General features: G+C 39.3%; 1 protein-coding gene across 3 annotated transcripts in view; it reads left to right on the top strand.

The window, feature by feature from the left end:
* Positions 1 to 14652, top strand: part of mvb12bb (multivesicular body subunit 12Bb) — a 145958-nt gene that overhangs the window by 108329 nt on the left and 22977 nt on the right. For all 3 annotated transcript variants that reach the window (XM_056237466.1, XM_056237465.1, XM_056237467.1), the window contains exon 7: positions 8090 to 8181. In XM_056237466.1, coding sequence (XP_056093441.1) covers positions 8090 to 8181 — 92 coding nt within the window. The remainder of the gene's footprint in view (positions 1 to 8089; positions 8182 to 14652) is intronic.

Raw genomic sequence — 14652 nt, 5'->3', positions numbered from 1 at the left:
GTGATCTCAAGATGCAAAAAAATGCAAAAAAAATAATGCATGTACTCTATGCAGCATTAGAGTAGCACTGATGGACGGGTGTCAATGTTTCCGCTCTTTGTTGGTTTCAGTGACCTCCGTGTCACCTACTCAACATCTGCTCTCCAAACAATGGCTGATCTACCAGTTCTCAGGGAAGGCAGGGCTTGTACGAGATCTGTTGTGACACCATCCTCAAATGTGTTTTCCAGACACTTTTCTGTGTACCCTTTCCCGGAAAGCCCTAAAAAGTGTGCAAATTTCCATACACATCAAGTAAACTCAAACTGAGCAGTGCCACAAACAATAGAATCATCAGCAAAGATCTGTGGCTCTTTAGAGATTCTACACTCCCATATTCCGCTACGGAATTCTTCAAGATTCTTCCTTCTCCACACCTGACATGGAACTTTAAGTGGGGTAATGACAAGCGGGAAAGCCGCCACTGCAGAAAGCAGCTGTCTACAAGCCGTAGGTTGTGTGGGCTGCCTGCTCGGAGCGAGCGCTGAGGTGTTGTCATCGAGGATCTCGGATGAGTGTCAAAACACCGGCTTCCAGATTCCTCTCAGTTCGCGCCGCATTATTTTTATATATAGTTTTTATCCCAGTCTTTGCCTCACCGAAGGCTTTGGCAAATTTGTCCACAGTGTGACAGATGTTCTAGACGTCTCCTCCCCGAGACGGACTCGTGCTTCCGCTTCTACGTCGATGCCTTCTTGAGTTTCTCATCAGCCACCCGTGGAGATTCCAGCATGTGGGATTGGGCTTTTGATATTGAGATTACTCTGACTAATTGGCTCCTTTTACGAGCCTCCTTGAAATTTTCCGGGCTGTAATTTTGCCTTGCCTGTAAATACTGTGGCAACTCTTTTGGTTCGTGCAACAGTTTTAAAGCACATGAAATTGTGTTCCGTTTCATCATTAGTGTTAGTCCGAGCACAATTTGGTCTTCTTTTAGTCTTACCTACACCTCTCGAATGTGCCTGTCTCCTCTAATTTGTCCAGTCCTTCATCCCAAGTCAAGCCTCTTCCTCCTCCTACCAGGCATTGTGATATTCTTGAGCGCTTGTCTTTGTGTCCACTTGTCTTCCAATTGGCCTTATTAGGAATCAACCATCAACTGTCCTCTGAGTTTGTGCCTCGAGACCTTCGTCTGTCTTCAAACTCTGATCTTTCTTGGCCTCGTCGTCATCCGTAGATCTAAGTGGAGCATGTTGAACATCTAAAATGTCTTAAGATACAGAATCCGTTTGAGGCTTTGATGTGTGTTGTTGTGTACAAGCTAAATGTTGCAATTGTTTACATCTTAATCCCAGTTCTGTTTGTAATTCTGGGAGGTATTATGGTATATTTAGATATTCGAAATTGGGATTTGTGTCACTGTGGCTCTGATGGGTTTGAATGATGATTAATTGTACTCAAAACTCCAGTGGCCGACGTAATGCAAGCCTCGCGCTGCCGTTGATTATGTAGCCGTGTTTATATTTTAAGAATTAGATGTGTAATTGATATGCCATATGCTACCCAAACCCAATGTACCCTAAAATGTTAAAAGCAAAGAATTGGGATTGAGTATGGTTACACTGTTTGACAGCTCTGAAGATTGGAAACGCTTGCTCCTGCAACTTACATTGATTCAAGCATAGATTTTATTTCACTTTTTGAGAGGCACAGAGACAAAAAGTTTTGGAGATGTTTTTTTTCTGGGTGCTTGACACTGGCACAATGAGTTGCTCTATATAAATACTGCATTTTAAACATACAAGATGTTAGATAATCTTAAGATGGTCACTTTTCTAAAGACCAACTCTTATCTCAATTTTGACCTTATCAAATTGGTGATGTTTTACGTCCAAATAGATTTGTGTTTCGTAAACAGGCTTTTCACTGAATATATCTCATTTCCATTTTCTGTATCGCTCGGTATTATTCGCTATTGTTTTGGCTTGCTCCAGTGACTGGGGTAGTTGAGGCCATTTTTGACGAAAGAGCATCCGGACCATCTCCTTTCAGTTTATGGCTGTTTGTGAAATGTCTGGATGCGCGTAGAGCCATGTCCCCGGCTTTCTCTCCCCCTGCGTTCGAGTCAACCTTTGCAAACGAAGGGAAGTCTTCATTAAATGTGGCAATCGGTTCCACAAGATTGATGCCAACCTTTTAAAAATTCACCATTGGGCCGAATTGAACACGGGCAAATGCTGATGCAGATGAACAGGGAGAAGTCGGCCCCATCGAGAGAAATAAATCTGAGTTGCAGGCTTCAGTTCATAAATACCACAGGCTGTCAGGAAGCATGTTTTATTGCCTCTGATAGAAATTACTGCATTTATTTATCTCATCACACCTGATAGAAATGCAGAGTAGCCACTCAGGGCAGACCTGTCTTCAGTTTACTCATGAGTTGGAAACTAGATCTGACCCACAATTACCATTCATTTATTCGGATGAATATGTACAGTTGATCTCTGGTGGACAGTGTTTGACTAAAAGTGCTTCCAGAAAGGATATATGACTGCTTTTCTAATTTGTCTTTTGTCTTTGCATAGCAGATTTCGACAACAAAATAACCAACTAGATTTGCATTTGCATCCTTTGCCCGGCCCGAGCACTTCAAGCATTTCATCTATTTATTTCAGAAATACCCGCCCTCCATTTTCAACATCTAGGCATCTCCTGCTTTGCATTGATATCACATTTCAGAAGCTTTTCCAACATCCACTTCTGCACTTACCTTCCTAACTTACTCTCAAACTCTGGATTCTCCCGCCGCCTAAATGACATCTTACTCCCCTTGGCAGTGTCACTTTGCTCCTAATCTTCTTCCAAACATGACTCCGTCTGACTTTAATGCATCTGATGCATCCTGTAACCTGTTGGAGATGCTCATTTGGTCTTCAAAGCATGTCTAAAGCAGAATTATGCAGCGCTCCTGATGCAGAGAGACTCAGGCAGCGAGGCACTGAATTTATTGATTCCCGTGAGTGAGTCAGAGAGTGTAATTCACCAGCGCCTGATTGATGAGGAGAGCAAGTTCAAACTGTCCATGAAGTGCAGCGCATGCTATTTTTGCTCTTCCCCAAAACTTTGATATGGTTAAGCAGTTTGACTTGAAATCATCAGAGGCTTCTTTTGTTTATGCAAATGTTATTCTAATTTTATTATTAATATTATTACAAACATTTTATAATAAATTGCATTTTTTCAAGTATACATGTAGTAGAAGTAGTATTTGTTTTTGTTCAGTTTACAATTGACCGTTCGCAGGCCCCTCCCACAAAACGGCCATTGTCCAATCACACATCATAGCAACCGTTACTATGTGAGCAGGTCCGTCAAACTCCAAGCAAGATGGTGAAGCGGTGCGCCTACGGCGTTTGTAAATCGGACACTAGTTACCCCGAGAGATTGTCTGGAGGAGTTGTGTTCTTTCCGTTTCCAAAGCCGAAAACACAACGTGAGCGGTGCCTACAATGGATAAAACAGTGTGGACGGCCCCACTCCCAGTTAAATGTGTCGAACATGGTTAACTCGGGTGCAGCGTGCGTGAGACTGAGACACTGAGATTAGTCAAAGAAACATGGAGAAACCAGATCAAGAGGATCCACAAAGGAATTACGTTTTCTAAAGGGTTGTTGTTAACATGATATTCTCAGGGGAAAATGAGCAGCAGTGAAGCACCCGTAGACTAACGTTAGTGCACGTTCGCAACGGGGAAAGCATGAAGCTTACTTGACAACATCAGTTCATATATCAATATCGTAACGAATAGAAATAACCGTAAATAATATACCGTTATGGTTATCTGCATCTTTCCGTCTCTTATGTTTAGTTACTTTTTAAACACGAAAATCGCATTCAGCATGACACGCAAGCGGTTGCCGTGGTAATGAACTGCTTGTTAAAGGAATAATCCTGTATCTGAGGCAAAATGAATAAATATGCAGCGCGAGTTATATATTTCTAACTCCAAACATTAGCCACTGAACCAGTTTATAAAATCTTCTTCAAGGCTGTGCTGGTTGAATTTGAGGTAACAGGTCATGGGGTTTCTCAGGTTTAGCTTGAGACCGGTAAGCATTAGCCTCGATAGTAGTCGTGTCTCCTTCATTGCGTATTTTTATGTTTTGAATATATCCCTCCACTGCATACTGTAACCCCTTTTGCCTCGATCTGGAGGATATCGCTGAAGTATTGCTCCAAAAAAGGTCACTGACACGCAGGGGTATGCCTCTTCCCGTCATGGCAATCTGTCGCGCTGGTCGTGTTCAAGGGGGTAATCCATCGACCGGAAGTTGAAGCCGGACGGGTGCCGCCATGTTGTAGCAGAACTTCACTTGCGTTAGCATTTCCATTGACTCCCATTCATTTTTTTGCGTCACTTTGACAGCGAATAACTTTACATCTGAGGCGTTTAAAGACTCCATTTGTCCATTATTTATTTCTAAAGAAACACGACAATGTATAAAGGGCTCCATTACCTTCTATGTTACACTATGGCCCCGTAGAAACAGATTTAGTAAAAATAGGCTAACGATTGCGTCATAACCACTCGACTCTGTCGCGCTGTACAGAAGTTACCGTACAGACAGCAGGAGAAGCTCGCAGGCAATCGGGGGGACGTCCCGTCAAGGGAGAAGCCCATAGATAATGAGTCCATAAAAGCAACGGAATTCTTACTCCTGCTCACTCACGCCAAAGAACTCTTTGCTCAAGTTCCCCGTCTCTGCAAGATTAACGTTGGCAGTTTTCACGCACAGCTACTAGAAGATTAACGTCTGTCAGACAGGTTGCTCACGTCATCAAGCTTAGTTTGAGTCGGTCTGAGTCTGCGCGTCAGGAACGGAAGTTCTCAAAAATCGCTAAAAGTGGGCTTCAACTGTCTCAACTGAGTTCCAATGAGATCGCTCTGTCCATTTCTTTTACTGTCTATGGTCGTGTTTGACCATTTGTTTGACGGGCGTAGCAACAATAACTAGGGGGCGTGGCTTTTGCGAACGGTCAATTAAATTTAGTATATTTAAAGGCCATCTTTCAATTTAATTGTATAACTTAATTTATACAGAATCTTGTATGAAAATGTCAATTTAAAAAGACATACATAAGAATACATATGTTTTACAACACCCACAGGCAGAAATTCAGGAAAAAGTGTACCTATTCTAAGCTAGGCTCAAAAAACCGCCCTTTTCCAGAGAACGCGTCATATGACGCAACGACAGGCAAACAAATAGGCGTTGCTGCCCTGGTTCTCAGTGTGGGTTTACGTAGTCTGAGAGGTGGTACAGAAAATAGAGCTTGTAGTTATCGTTATAACGTTAGTTGAGTTGGTTTGAATTGTCACAATGGTGAATTCTTGTGTTTGTTTTGGATGCAACCACTCCAACTTGTCTGGTCATCGGGTCCACCGATTTCCAAACAAGAAACACAAAGATTTCCGTGCTTGGATACGTTTCGTCCAGGCAAAGAGAAGCAATTTCTCTGCCTCCTCGGTGACAAGACACGGTGGTATGTGAAAAACACTACACACCGGATGGGAACGGCGGTAATGGTCAGAAATTCGGCGGGAACGGGTGGTAATGGTCAGAAATTCGGCGGGCGCGGGCGGGAACGGGTGGTAATGGTCAGAAATTCGGCGGGCGCGGGCGGGAACGGGTGGTAATGGTCAGAAATTCGGTGGGCGGGAACGGGTGGTAATGGCATTTATCTGCATGCCTTACACCCAGTCCACATGACAATAAAAGATCCTTGTAACAATGACTATATTTACATGAACAGCTTATTCCCGTCCTAACCGGAACACTAACTGCTTTCATACACATACTCCGCAGTACATGCGAGCTCATTTACATAATGTCCGTCGGAAATACTATGGGAGTAGTATAACAGCCGGCTAAGTTCGGAAAATCTGGGATCTAAATTAAACATTTTAAGACGCATGTTGCTAGCATAGATGGTGACAATATACATGGATGCTTGAAAAACAACAAAGTCGACAGCAATATTGCTAAATATGATTTATTAAAGATACTGCAATGTGATAAACATGGAGACAACGTTAGCCACAATTAGCTAGCTATAGCCTGTGGTCACTCACCAAGACACCTGCCCAATTCTCCACCGATTCTCCTCACAGACACCACAACTCTATCTCTCTCCTCTGTCCATTTACCCTTCCCCTTAACTCTGCCTGACCCCTCTCTCGCCTAGGTGGCTCATAATTATACGGCAATAGCCCATCGGAAGAGTTGACATGAACTCCTACTGCAACCTCTTCAATGGCTGACTCCATTACGAAGAGATGAGATTTACCGGCCGTTGCGTCACGTCCGATCAGAGCGTTTTTGACAGCGGAAGTAATTTTACTCACAATTTCTTTAAAAAAACTTTTTTAATGCACATTTATGATTAATTTCTTCACGCAAATCGAGTTCCTACACCATTTATCTACACATCTATTCACAGGGATCTTCAACTTGAAAGATGGGCTTTAAAGACTAGCATTTATTATAAAATAAAATATTTTATATTTAATAAATAATAGTAATAATTATTATTATTAGTTATTACTACCACTACTATATACTATTGATATTTATATAATTAAATTCATCACATTTCATTATTGTAAATTATTGGTTGGATTTTGGTCAGATAATTTGGTTTGCAGAATCTTTTTAGCATTACCACAAAATTATTAGATTCATCAGCACTCCTATGGTATAAAAGGAATCCAGTGTCATACTGCAAGGAAAAGTAAGTCCAACACTTTAGCTGTCCACGCAGGGTGACACTAATGACCTTAACCACATACACCCTCCTTGGACTGATGCGGTGTGTGTGTGTGTGTGTGTTTGTCAGAGAGAGAGAGAGAGAGAGAGAGAGAGAGAGAGAGAGAGAGAGAGAGAGAGAGAGAGAGAGAGAGAGAGAGAAACTGTGTTTCTGGGCTGTTGCTGTTGTTGATCTCTGTGTGTGTGTGTGTGCGTGCACTGGCCTACATTATGAGGATACAAAGTCCTAATATTTTGGTGTATTCAGGGTTCAGGCCACGCCCCCTACATTAGGACATGGCGATGTCCTTGTAATTCAAAACCCAAAATAAACAAAACGATTTTTTATTAAAAATGTAAAAATGCAGAATTTTTTCTGTGATGGGTAGGTTTAGGTGTAGGATTAGTTTAAGGGGATAGAATATACAGTTTGTACAGTATAAAAACCATTATGCCTATGGAATGTCCCCGTAAACCACCTATACCAAGGTGTGTGTGTGTGTGTGGTAAACTCTACGTTATTGGGACAAAATGTCCCCACAAATATGGCAATATCTGAAATCTGTGATGTCTACGTTTAGGGGTAGGGTTAGGGTTTGAAGATAGAATATGCAGTTTGTACAGTATAAAACGTATTATGTCTATGGAAAATCTCCATAAAACATGGAAAACCAAACGTGTGTGTGTGTGTGTGTGTCTTATAGCATCCTGGCTCAGGAAACTCTTCTTATTACCATGACTCCATGACAACCGCTCACAGGCACCTAAGAGCCACAGACATGGAGGGAGAGAAAATGGGAGGTTAATGATCAGTTGAAGTCAGTGATTCACAGTAGTTAAAGAAGGAGACCCACCATCAAAGATTCCTATTACATTTATATTCTTGCTCTTTAAGAGCTTTAAGAACTTTTTAAAGAGCTGATTAAGGTGTGGATCGCAGTGATATTGTACAGTCCCAGTAAAGTATGCCAGATCTCAGCAGTTTGATGCATCATTCACAACTTAGCACTTCGTAGACACTTTGAACTGCACAGTGTAAATTGCATTCATGACAGATTTTGCAGGATGTGTTTGCGTTGTTTCCTGATTCGCATAATTCCCTCATAATTCCTCAGGCAGCATGTGCAAATAAACAGTTATATCAATGAACACTGAAATTCTAGAATGAAAAAGTTTTCTATACAATACTGTGTGTGATATCTCCTTCTAGAATCTTTACATTGAATACAGTGTTTCTTTTGAAAATATGTATTAATTATTTCCTGTCTTTGCACATTGTTATGAGTTTTGCCTCTCTTACCTAGACGATTCCCAGAGTCTCCGGCCAGTCCAACTAAAAAGAACATCGTCAGGCCAGATTATGAACACCAAATCTACAACATATACACCAAATCAGGTCAGTCCCTCTACAATGTAACTTATCTTATCTCGAGAGTTCAACATTTTGTCAGCACTGTTGTGTCGGAGTATACAGCGTCACTACACAACCTTCCATTGTCTTGAATAAAGTTTTGCAACATCCCTAGGACTATTGCTAACGTTTAGGGGAAAATTACACAGTCACACCACGACGTGTGCACTTCTATGCAAACATTATGGGAATGAGATTTGTGTAAATCCCACTGACCACCACCGTCCTGCAGATCTGTCTTTTAGGTCCAAAATATAACTGAGTTTTGGCTTTGAAGGCATGCTCGTGTGCTTTTTTTCTGGCTGGAGAGAGACACCATGTGGTGAGGATGAGCTTATCTATAGTACAGAGAAAGATAAGATATATTTCTGTACTGAGGTACATTCAGGTCCAAAAGAAACATTTGGTCACACCTGTGGTGTGAATTTACGAGCCACAGATATTTCGGTAACACCTTTATATATAATGCAGTATTTTTATACCATGAATAATGCCTTGTAATTGACCTTATAATGCATTGTTTTGTCTCATGAATAATTGTAACCACAGTTATACTATATTATTATACTCATGTTACGCCTTTAGAAAGTAGAATGCATTAAAGCACACGACAAACAGCCAATCTCAGATGTAACAAGGAATCTGCACATATTATAATGCATTTTAACTTTGGTTTCAATTATTTAGTAAAAGATATAATGCATTATAACGTACATTATGAATACCTTTATAATCCATTATACATTAAGGCTTTAAGTAAAGTGTTATCGATATATTTCTCATTTTTAGTTATTCATTTTTTTAATAAAGTGTACAATGGGGCTAAAGGCACACCCTAAGAAAAATGTGCTTTTCAATACTCCCATAGTTTATGATTGCAGATTGTTTTTAAAAAATGTATTGAACATTGATGGAGCAACAGATTTTGTGTGAAAATAAATCATAAAAGTGGTTTGTTTAAAAATCTGTTGGCGAGGGGGGTCTTTTACCCCACACGAGGGGTAGAAGGCTCACCAGCATGGGGCAAAAGTCACAAGTTATTTATACAAATACTTTAGCTTAAATAATGTTTTATATAATGTCTAAGTTAATACTTGTTCAAAACAATCACTTTAGCAAAGTTTGCACTATTTTCGGTTTATTTTGATATATAAAATAATTCATTTTTGTTCAATAAATATACTGTCATTAAAAGATGTTTGTTTTAAAAATACAGAAACAAGATCATTTAAAAAAGTAAAGATTCTGAAAGAATTGAATGAGATCCCATAGTTATTTAATAAAGCTTTACAGTAGTATCAAATACATATTTTTATTAAATTATATGAATAATATCATATTTTGAAATATTTTTGCTTTCATTATAAATATGGTGGTTATCTCAAAGATGGACACCCAACTTGAGATATGATATTTCCCATCTGAATCTGAAAAAAACTGAAAAATCAATAACAAGTCCTTTGTCTTAAAATATAGACATAAACTTGATCGATTCTCATTTGCTACATAAATCTACATTTAAAAAAAAGAACAATTTAGCGCAGAATCAACTTTGCACTGCGATCTCGTCAAGGATCAGACAAATTTCCACGTGCCTCATGAAAATAATTTTTTAAAGGTACAATCGGTGATTCTCTACAGAAACACTTTTTGTTTATTTTCAGCCAGTCACGTTCGACGTTATGTCAGAACGACTGACGAATTGGGCTCTCAGGCGAGATCGTCAACTTTTTCCGCTCGTAATTTTTTTTTTACATCTTTGATTTTAACACAGCCTCAAAGATTTCAGTCAGCCATGTATAGATTTTATGCATACTGTAATTGCATGATTATAGGCACGCCGATCATATCAAGGTTTCAGTGGTTAAAATAAGTGACTGACACATTAAACTCTGCCACTTGCCTTTGACGTGGTTAAAGTGACAGCAGATTGACTTGTTCTCAAGTGAGGCCAAAGAGAAAGGAAAGGTTCTGTCAGCACGAAGGCTGATGCATTCTGCCTCCATGTCGCCATGGTAATGCCATTTGACTGACAGGCAGACACATGCTCTGCCACCAATCATCACTCTGTCACCACAAGTAGTGTGTTCTATTGATCCTCCTTTAGCAACGTCTCTGTAACCGTCAGTAACTATGTTCACAGACGAGCTCAGCAGCAGTTCAGTATGTGGTCTAGTTATAGAGTGGATATTTGGGTATTTTTATTGAATGGAGATAGTAGAGAGGGAATGTGAATCAACGTTTCTGCAGCAGCTCTGATGAAGTAGATTTTTTTTTGGATCATATCTTATACATAAATAAGATAGACATAATAATAAATTTGAATATATGTGTGTATATGCACTCAAAAGAAATTCAGTGGGGGGAAAAGCAACGGCAGCTGTGGTTGCCAGAAATCTAAAATATGGTAGCAACATTTTAGGTTTTAAAGATTTAATTTAAAGGGTTAGTTCACCCAAAAATGAATATTCTGTCATTGATTACTCACCCTCATGTCGTTCCAAACCTGTAAGACCTTTGTTCTTTATATTTTTGATGAAATCAGCGAGCTTTCTGACCCCCAAAGACTGCATAAATCACTCAGATTTCATCAAAAAATATCTTAATTTGTCTTCTGAAGATGAACAAAGGTCTTACGGGTTTGGAACGACATGAGGGTGAGTAATAAATGACAGATTTTTCATTTTTGGGGGAACTAACCCTTTAAATACAAAGTAAAAAAAAACCACTTCATTAACTGATATAATCTTAATATATCAACATATTGAAGTACTAATATATGTTTTGTACCTTTGTAATACACTGACAACCACCAAAAACAGGTGGTAACAAGACCATCATGGTAACACACATGACACTAAAATAATGCAATAAACATTCATTTAACAACATTAGATGTAATATAAAACCCTAACCCCTACATGAAAACTAAGGAGAAACAGTTGGAGAAACAGTTATTTCAACGAAAATACATCACTTGTAAAGTGTCACGCAGGCAATCCTGGGAATGTCAGTTTACGTTTTTTCACTGTATTAGGCCTACTCAGTTTTTCACTGTAATATAATTACTTTTGTAAATGTAACAGTATTTAACTCTGCATCTGCATCTGTAACTTTAAGTGCATTAAATGTAAGGTTAGATCTATTACATTTATTTAGCGTATATAGTAAGGAAACTTCCTGTTAACCAATTAACAGGTTTTTACCATCGAACACACACACACACACACATATCTAGTATTATACAACATATTATATAATATTTAATTGTAATTATATATTATAAATCGATATATTTTCTATAAAATTATGCATTATTATATATATATATATATATATATATATATATATATATATATATATATATATATATATATATATATATATATATATATATATATTATGCAATATAATTATGCATTATATTGTTTGGATTTCTCCATTAATTGAGTTGACCTGAGGAGCAAATGTGGGGTTTTGAACAGACAGCTGGATTTACCTTAATCGTTGGGGAGTCCGCATGCACACATATGCGCATATATGTATGTGTGGATGTTGACAGCTGGCCAGGTTTGAGCTGGGCTAAAACCATGTGCGCTCTGTCAGGCTCGTAGCACCAGCTCCTTCAGGATTGATGAATTGCCTGCTTTCTTGATTAAACCTTCCGTCACTTCCCAACAAAACACACACATGCAAAAAAAAAAAAGGACCAGCGCATTAAAGACTATCCCAGCGTAGGAGACTCGACATGTCGGGGAATCTGTCATCGTCAGCCACATTATGTGTGGATTTGAGGTGCAGGTGCTTTGACATTTATTACCAGAGTATTAAAAACTAATTCACATAGATTTGGCAACCTTCATTCACTTGACAGTCCACGCTCATTTTAACACGTTGGGTCTTTCTAGACTTCTCAACCTCTTACTTTGTTTCACCACCGCCTCTTTGAAGCTAAGCAGATTTTTGGTGTCATTTATTTTTCATTTAGCTTGATGGGTTGAAAGAAATATTTCCTAATTAGCGAAGGAATCAGTGTGAAAAAAGAGTCCGTTTGCAACATCTGTGAGGTGACGGATTTGAATATATTCTTTTTGCGGGGGGGGGGGTATTAATGAAGTCTCAGAAATGAGCGTTGTGTGGTCATATGAGCTGTGACTCTCTAAATGGTAACATCAAATTGATAACGTCTTTTGTAAGTATTATATGTGGTTAGGAGCTTGACTTTTGCCACTTTTTTTATTTTCATCCCTGTCTTTAAAAAACAGGGACTACTCATAATAAAATATTCACAGATATCCAATATCCTCTAGTTAACTTGCATTACCATATCTATTATATTAATCAAAAAAGGATGACAATGCCCTTTATTAAATATAATATAGAGTGCCAATCAGTTATTCTTTAGTGCATTAAAGGAAGATCAATTAAGAGGTAATTGGAGAGAGAGATATAAATACAGAGATGTTTCAGTATTACCTTTGCAAAATATCAGAGCAATTGACAATGATTTTTTGATTTTCCGGAACTGATATTATTCCCCTTATTAAAGTATGTGCATCTGCTTTTAATTTGCTCCAAATAATTGGAAAATGCAACAGAGCTTTCCAATTAAAGCGCCACTTTACGCACTTTAATAATACCCCCATAATATTAGAGCTTATGAAATGACAGGTGAGCTGGTGTATGAATAAAACATAAAGGCTCGTAATAAGAGACAGGAAAAAAATGGCAGACAGTTGTTGGGTTTTTTTTTTTAAATGCTTGACTTAATTTGCATATATTAATCTCTTCTTTTCAGCCTTATCGAATAGTCGTGCGTATTTGAAGTTAAAATACTGATGACAGGCCGGGGTACGCTTCATTTTTCCACGGATTTATTGCTCCTATAATTCAGGATCTTTAATAAGCCAATATGACTGATCCTCCGAGTTCTGTGGAATTTCGTTAATTGTTCCAGATGGTGCTCACTGATTATGCAAAATGACTTCTCTTTTTCCCCACTTTTTTTTTTTTTAACCATCTCCGACCACACTGTTTTTTTGATTGACTAACACAGAGAAAAAAGATTATTTTTGGGCCAGCACTTTCATTAGGAATCCTCTCATCAGGTTTCAAACAAAAGTTCCATCTTATCTCCGGGTGCAGACTGCGCCGTGACTAGCGCTCCAGCTAGCGCTTGGCAGTCGAGGAGGATCCCATAGGCTTTTAATCGTGACTCTAATCTCGTGTAGCCCAGCAGCTCTTTAGACCCGTGTGGCCATATTTTACAATACCAAAACACTTTAGGCTGAAGGATTAGAGAACACGCACTCGGGCTAGCGACACAAAAACTCATCTGCTAAGTGCGGCTGCTCCATGGCTGGATGGCTAGCCTTGAGGAGCTAGTTGATTAAAACCCCCCAAAGCTAGGCCACCATTTTTCTGCTCCTCCTCTCTCATAGCTGAGGGCCCATTGAAAGTTCACCTTGATTCTGTTTAGCATCAGCTAAATTGCCCTAAATGAATTGTGTATGGATATTTGATGGGTGGTGGTGGGGGGACTAGGAGGGAGTAGAGATAGACCAGATTTACAGCTGTGTTTTACTTTCGATGGGTACACGATTTAAGCCGTGCAATTTCGGGGCAATAAAACCGTTCTGAAAGGGAGCCAAGGACTTCAGGTTGGCGACAGGGCATGAAAGACTGCATACAGCTTTTTTTCCAAAAAAGCCATTAATGATTTATTCTCGTGGCCTACGTAGAGGGAGCCTGAGGAAAATGTAGAGTCGGTTTACAACTTGCTTGGCTTGTGTGCATGATAGCATATACCACTAAACCTGTGACGGATGTTGCTTCCAAATGTTTGTTTCTGGATTAATCCAGATTTAAAGCAACACCAAGTGACTTTTCCTCTGCGGTCGCCCCACAGGTTGGAAGCGGAATTGTCCATTACTGCTGTCGTAAATAATTTAGCCTACCGCATCCTAATGTCGCACGCGCACGCACATGCTCTCTGTTTATCCGGCACCGGCTTTGGAATCAACAATGGCCACAGACAAGGTAGAGTATGATGCATGATTTTATGAAAGTGTAGTTGTAGTCTACTGTCGAGTACGCTCCAGCTATCGGCAATTGTACCGCTTGCCGAAAAGCAAGTCAAATTTGTAGTTTTCTTAGGTCTCATTCGCACTACAGAAACGCGACCCGATCTGGCAATCTTACATAGCGTGGATAAATCAGATAAAGGACCGCAAAGTGGTGGCATAAGTGCATTTCACCATGTCACGACTTGATGAACCACTGAAACGATTTTGAAAACATTATTTTAAGGTAAAAATTCTTACTTAGCGTTGCTTTAAGAATCTTTACTCTCAGTCTTCCTTTAGGGGGAGACCAAAAGTCTTCGACCTTTTCGAGGTCTGTTACATGTATGTAGCATTTTAAGTCTGATCTGTGTTTACATGTTGTTGTTTTTTT

This window comes from Rhinichthys klamathensis, unplaced genomic scaffold (genome assembly GCF_029890125.1).
Source record: "Rhinichthys klamathensis goyatoka isolate OS25496 unplaced genomic scaffold, OSU_Roscu_1.1 h1tg000487l_1, whole genome shotgun sequence".
Classification (NCBI taxonomy): domain Eukaryota; kingdom Metazoa; phylum Chordata; class Actinopteri; order Cypriniformes; family Leuciscidae; genus Rhinichthys; species Rhinichthys klamathensis.
This window is presented reverse-complemented; position numbering and strand designations above follow the sequence as displayed.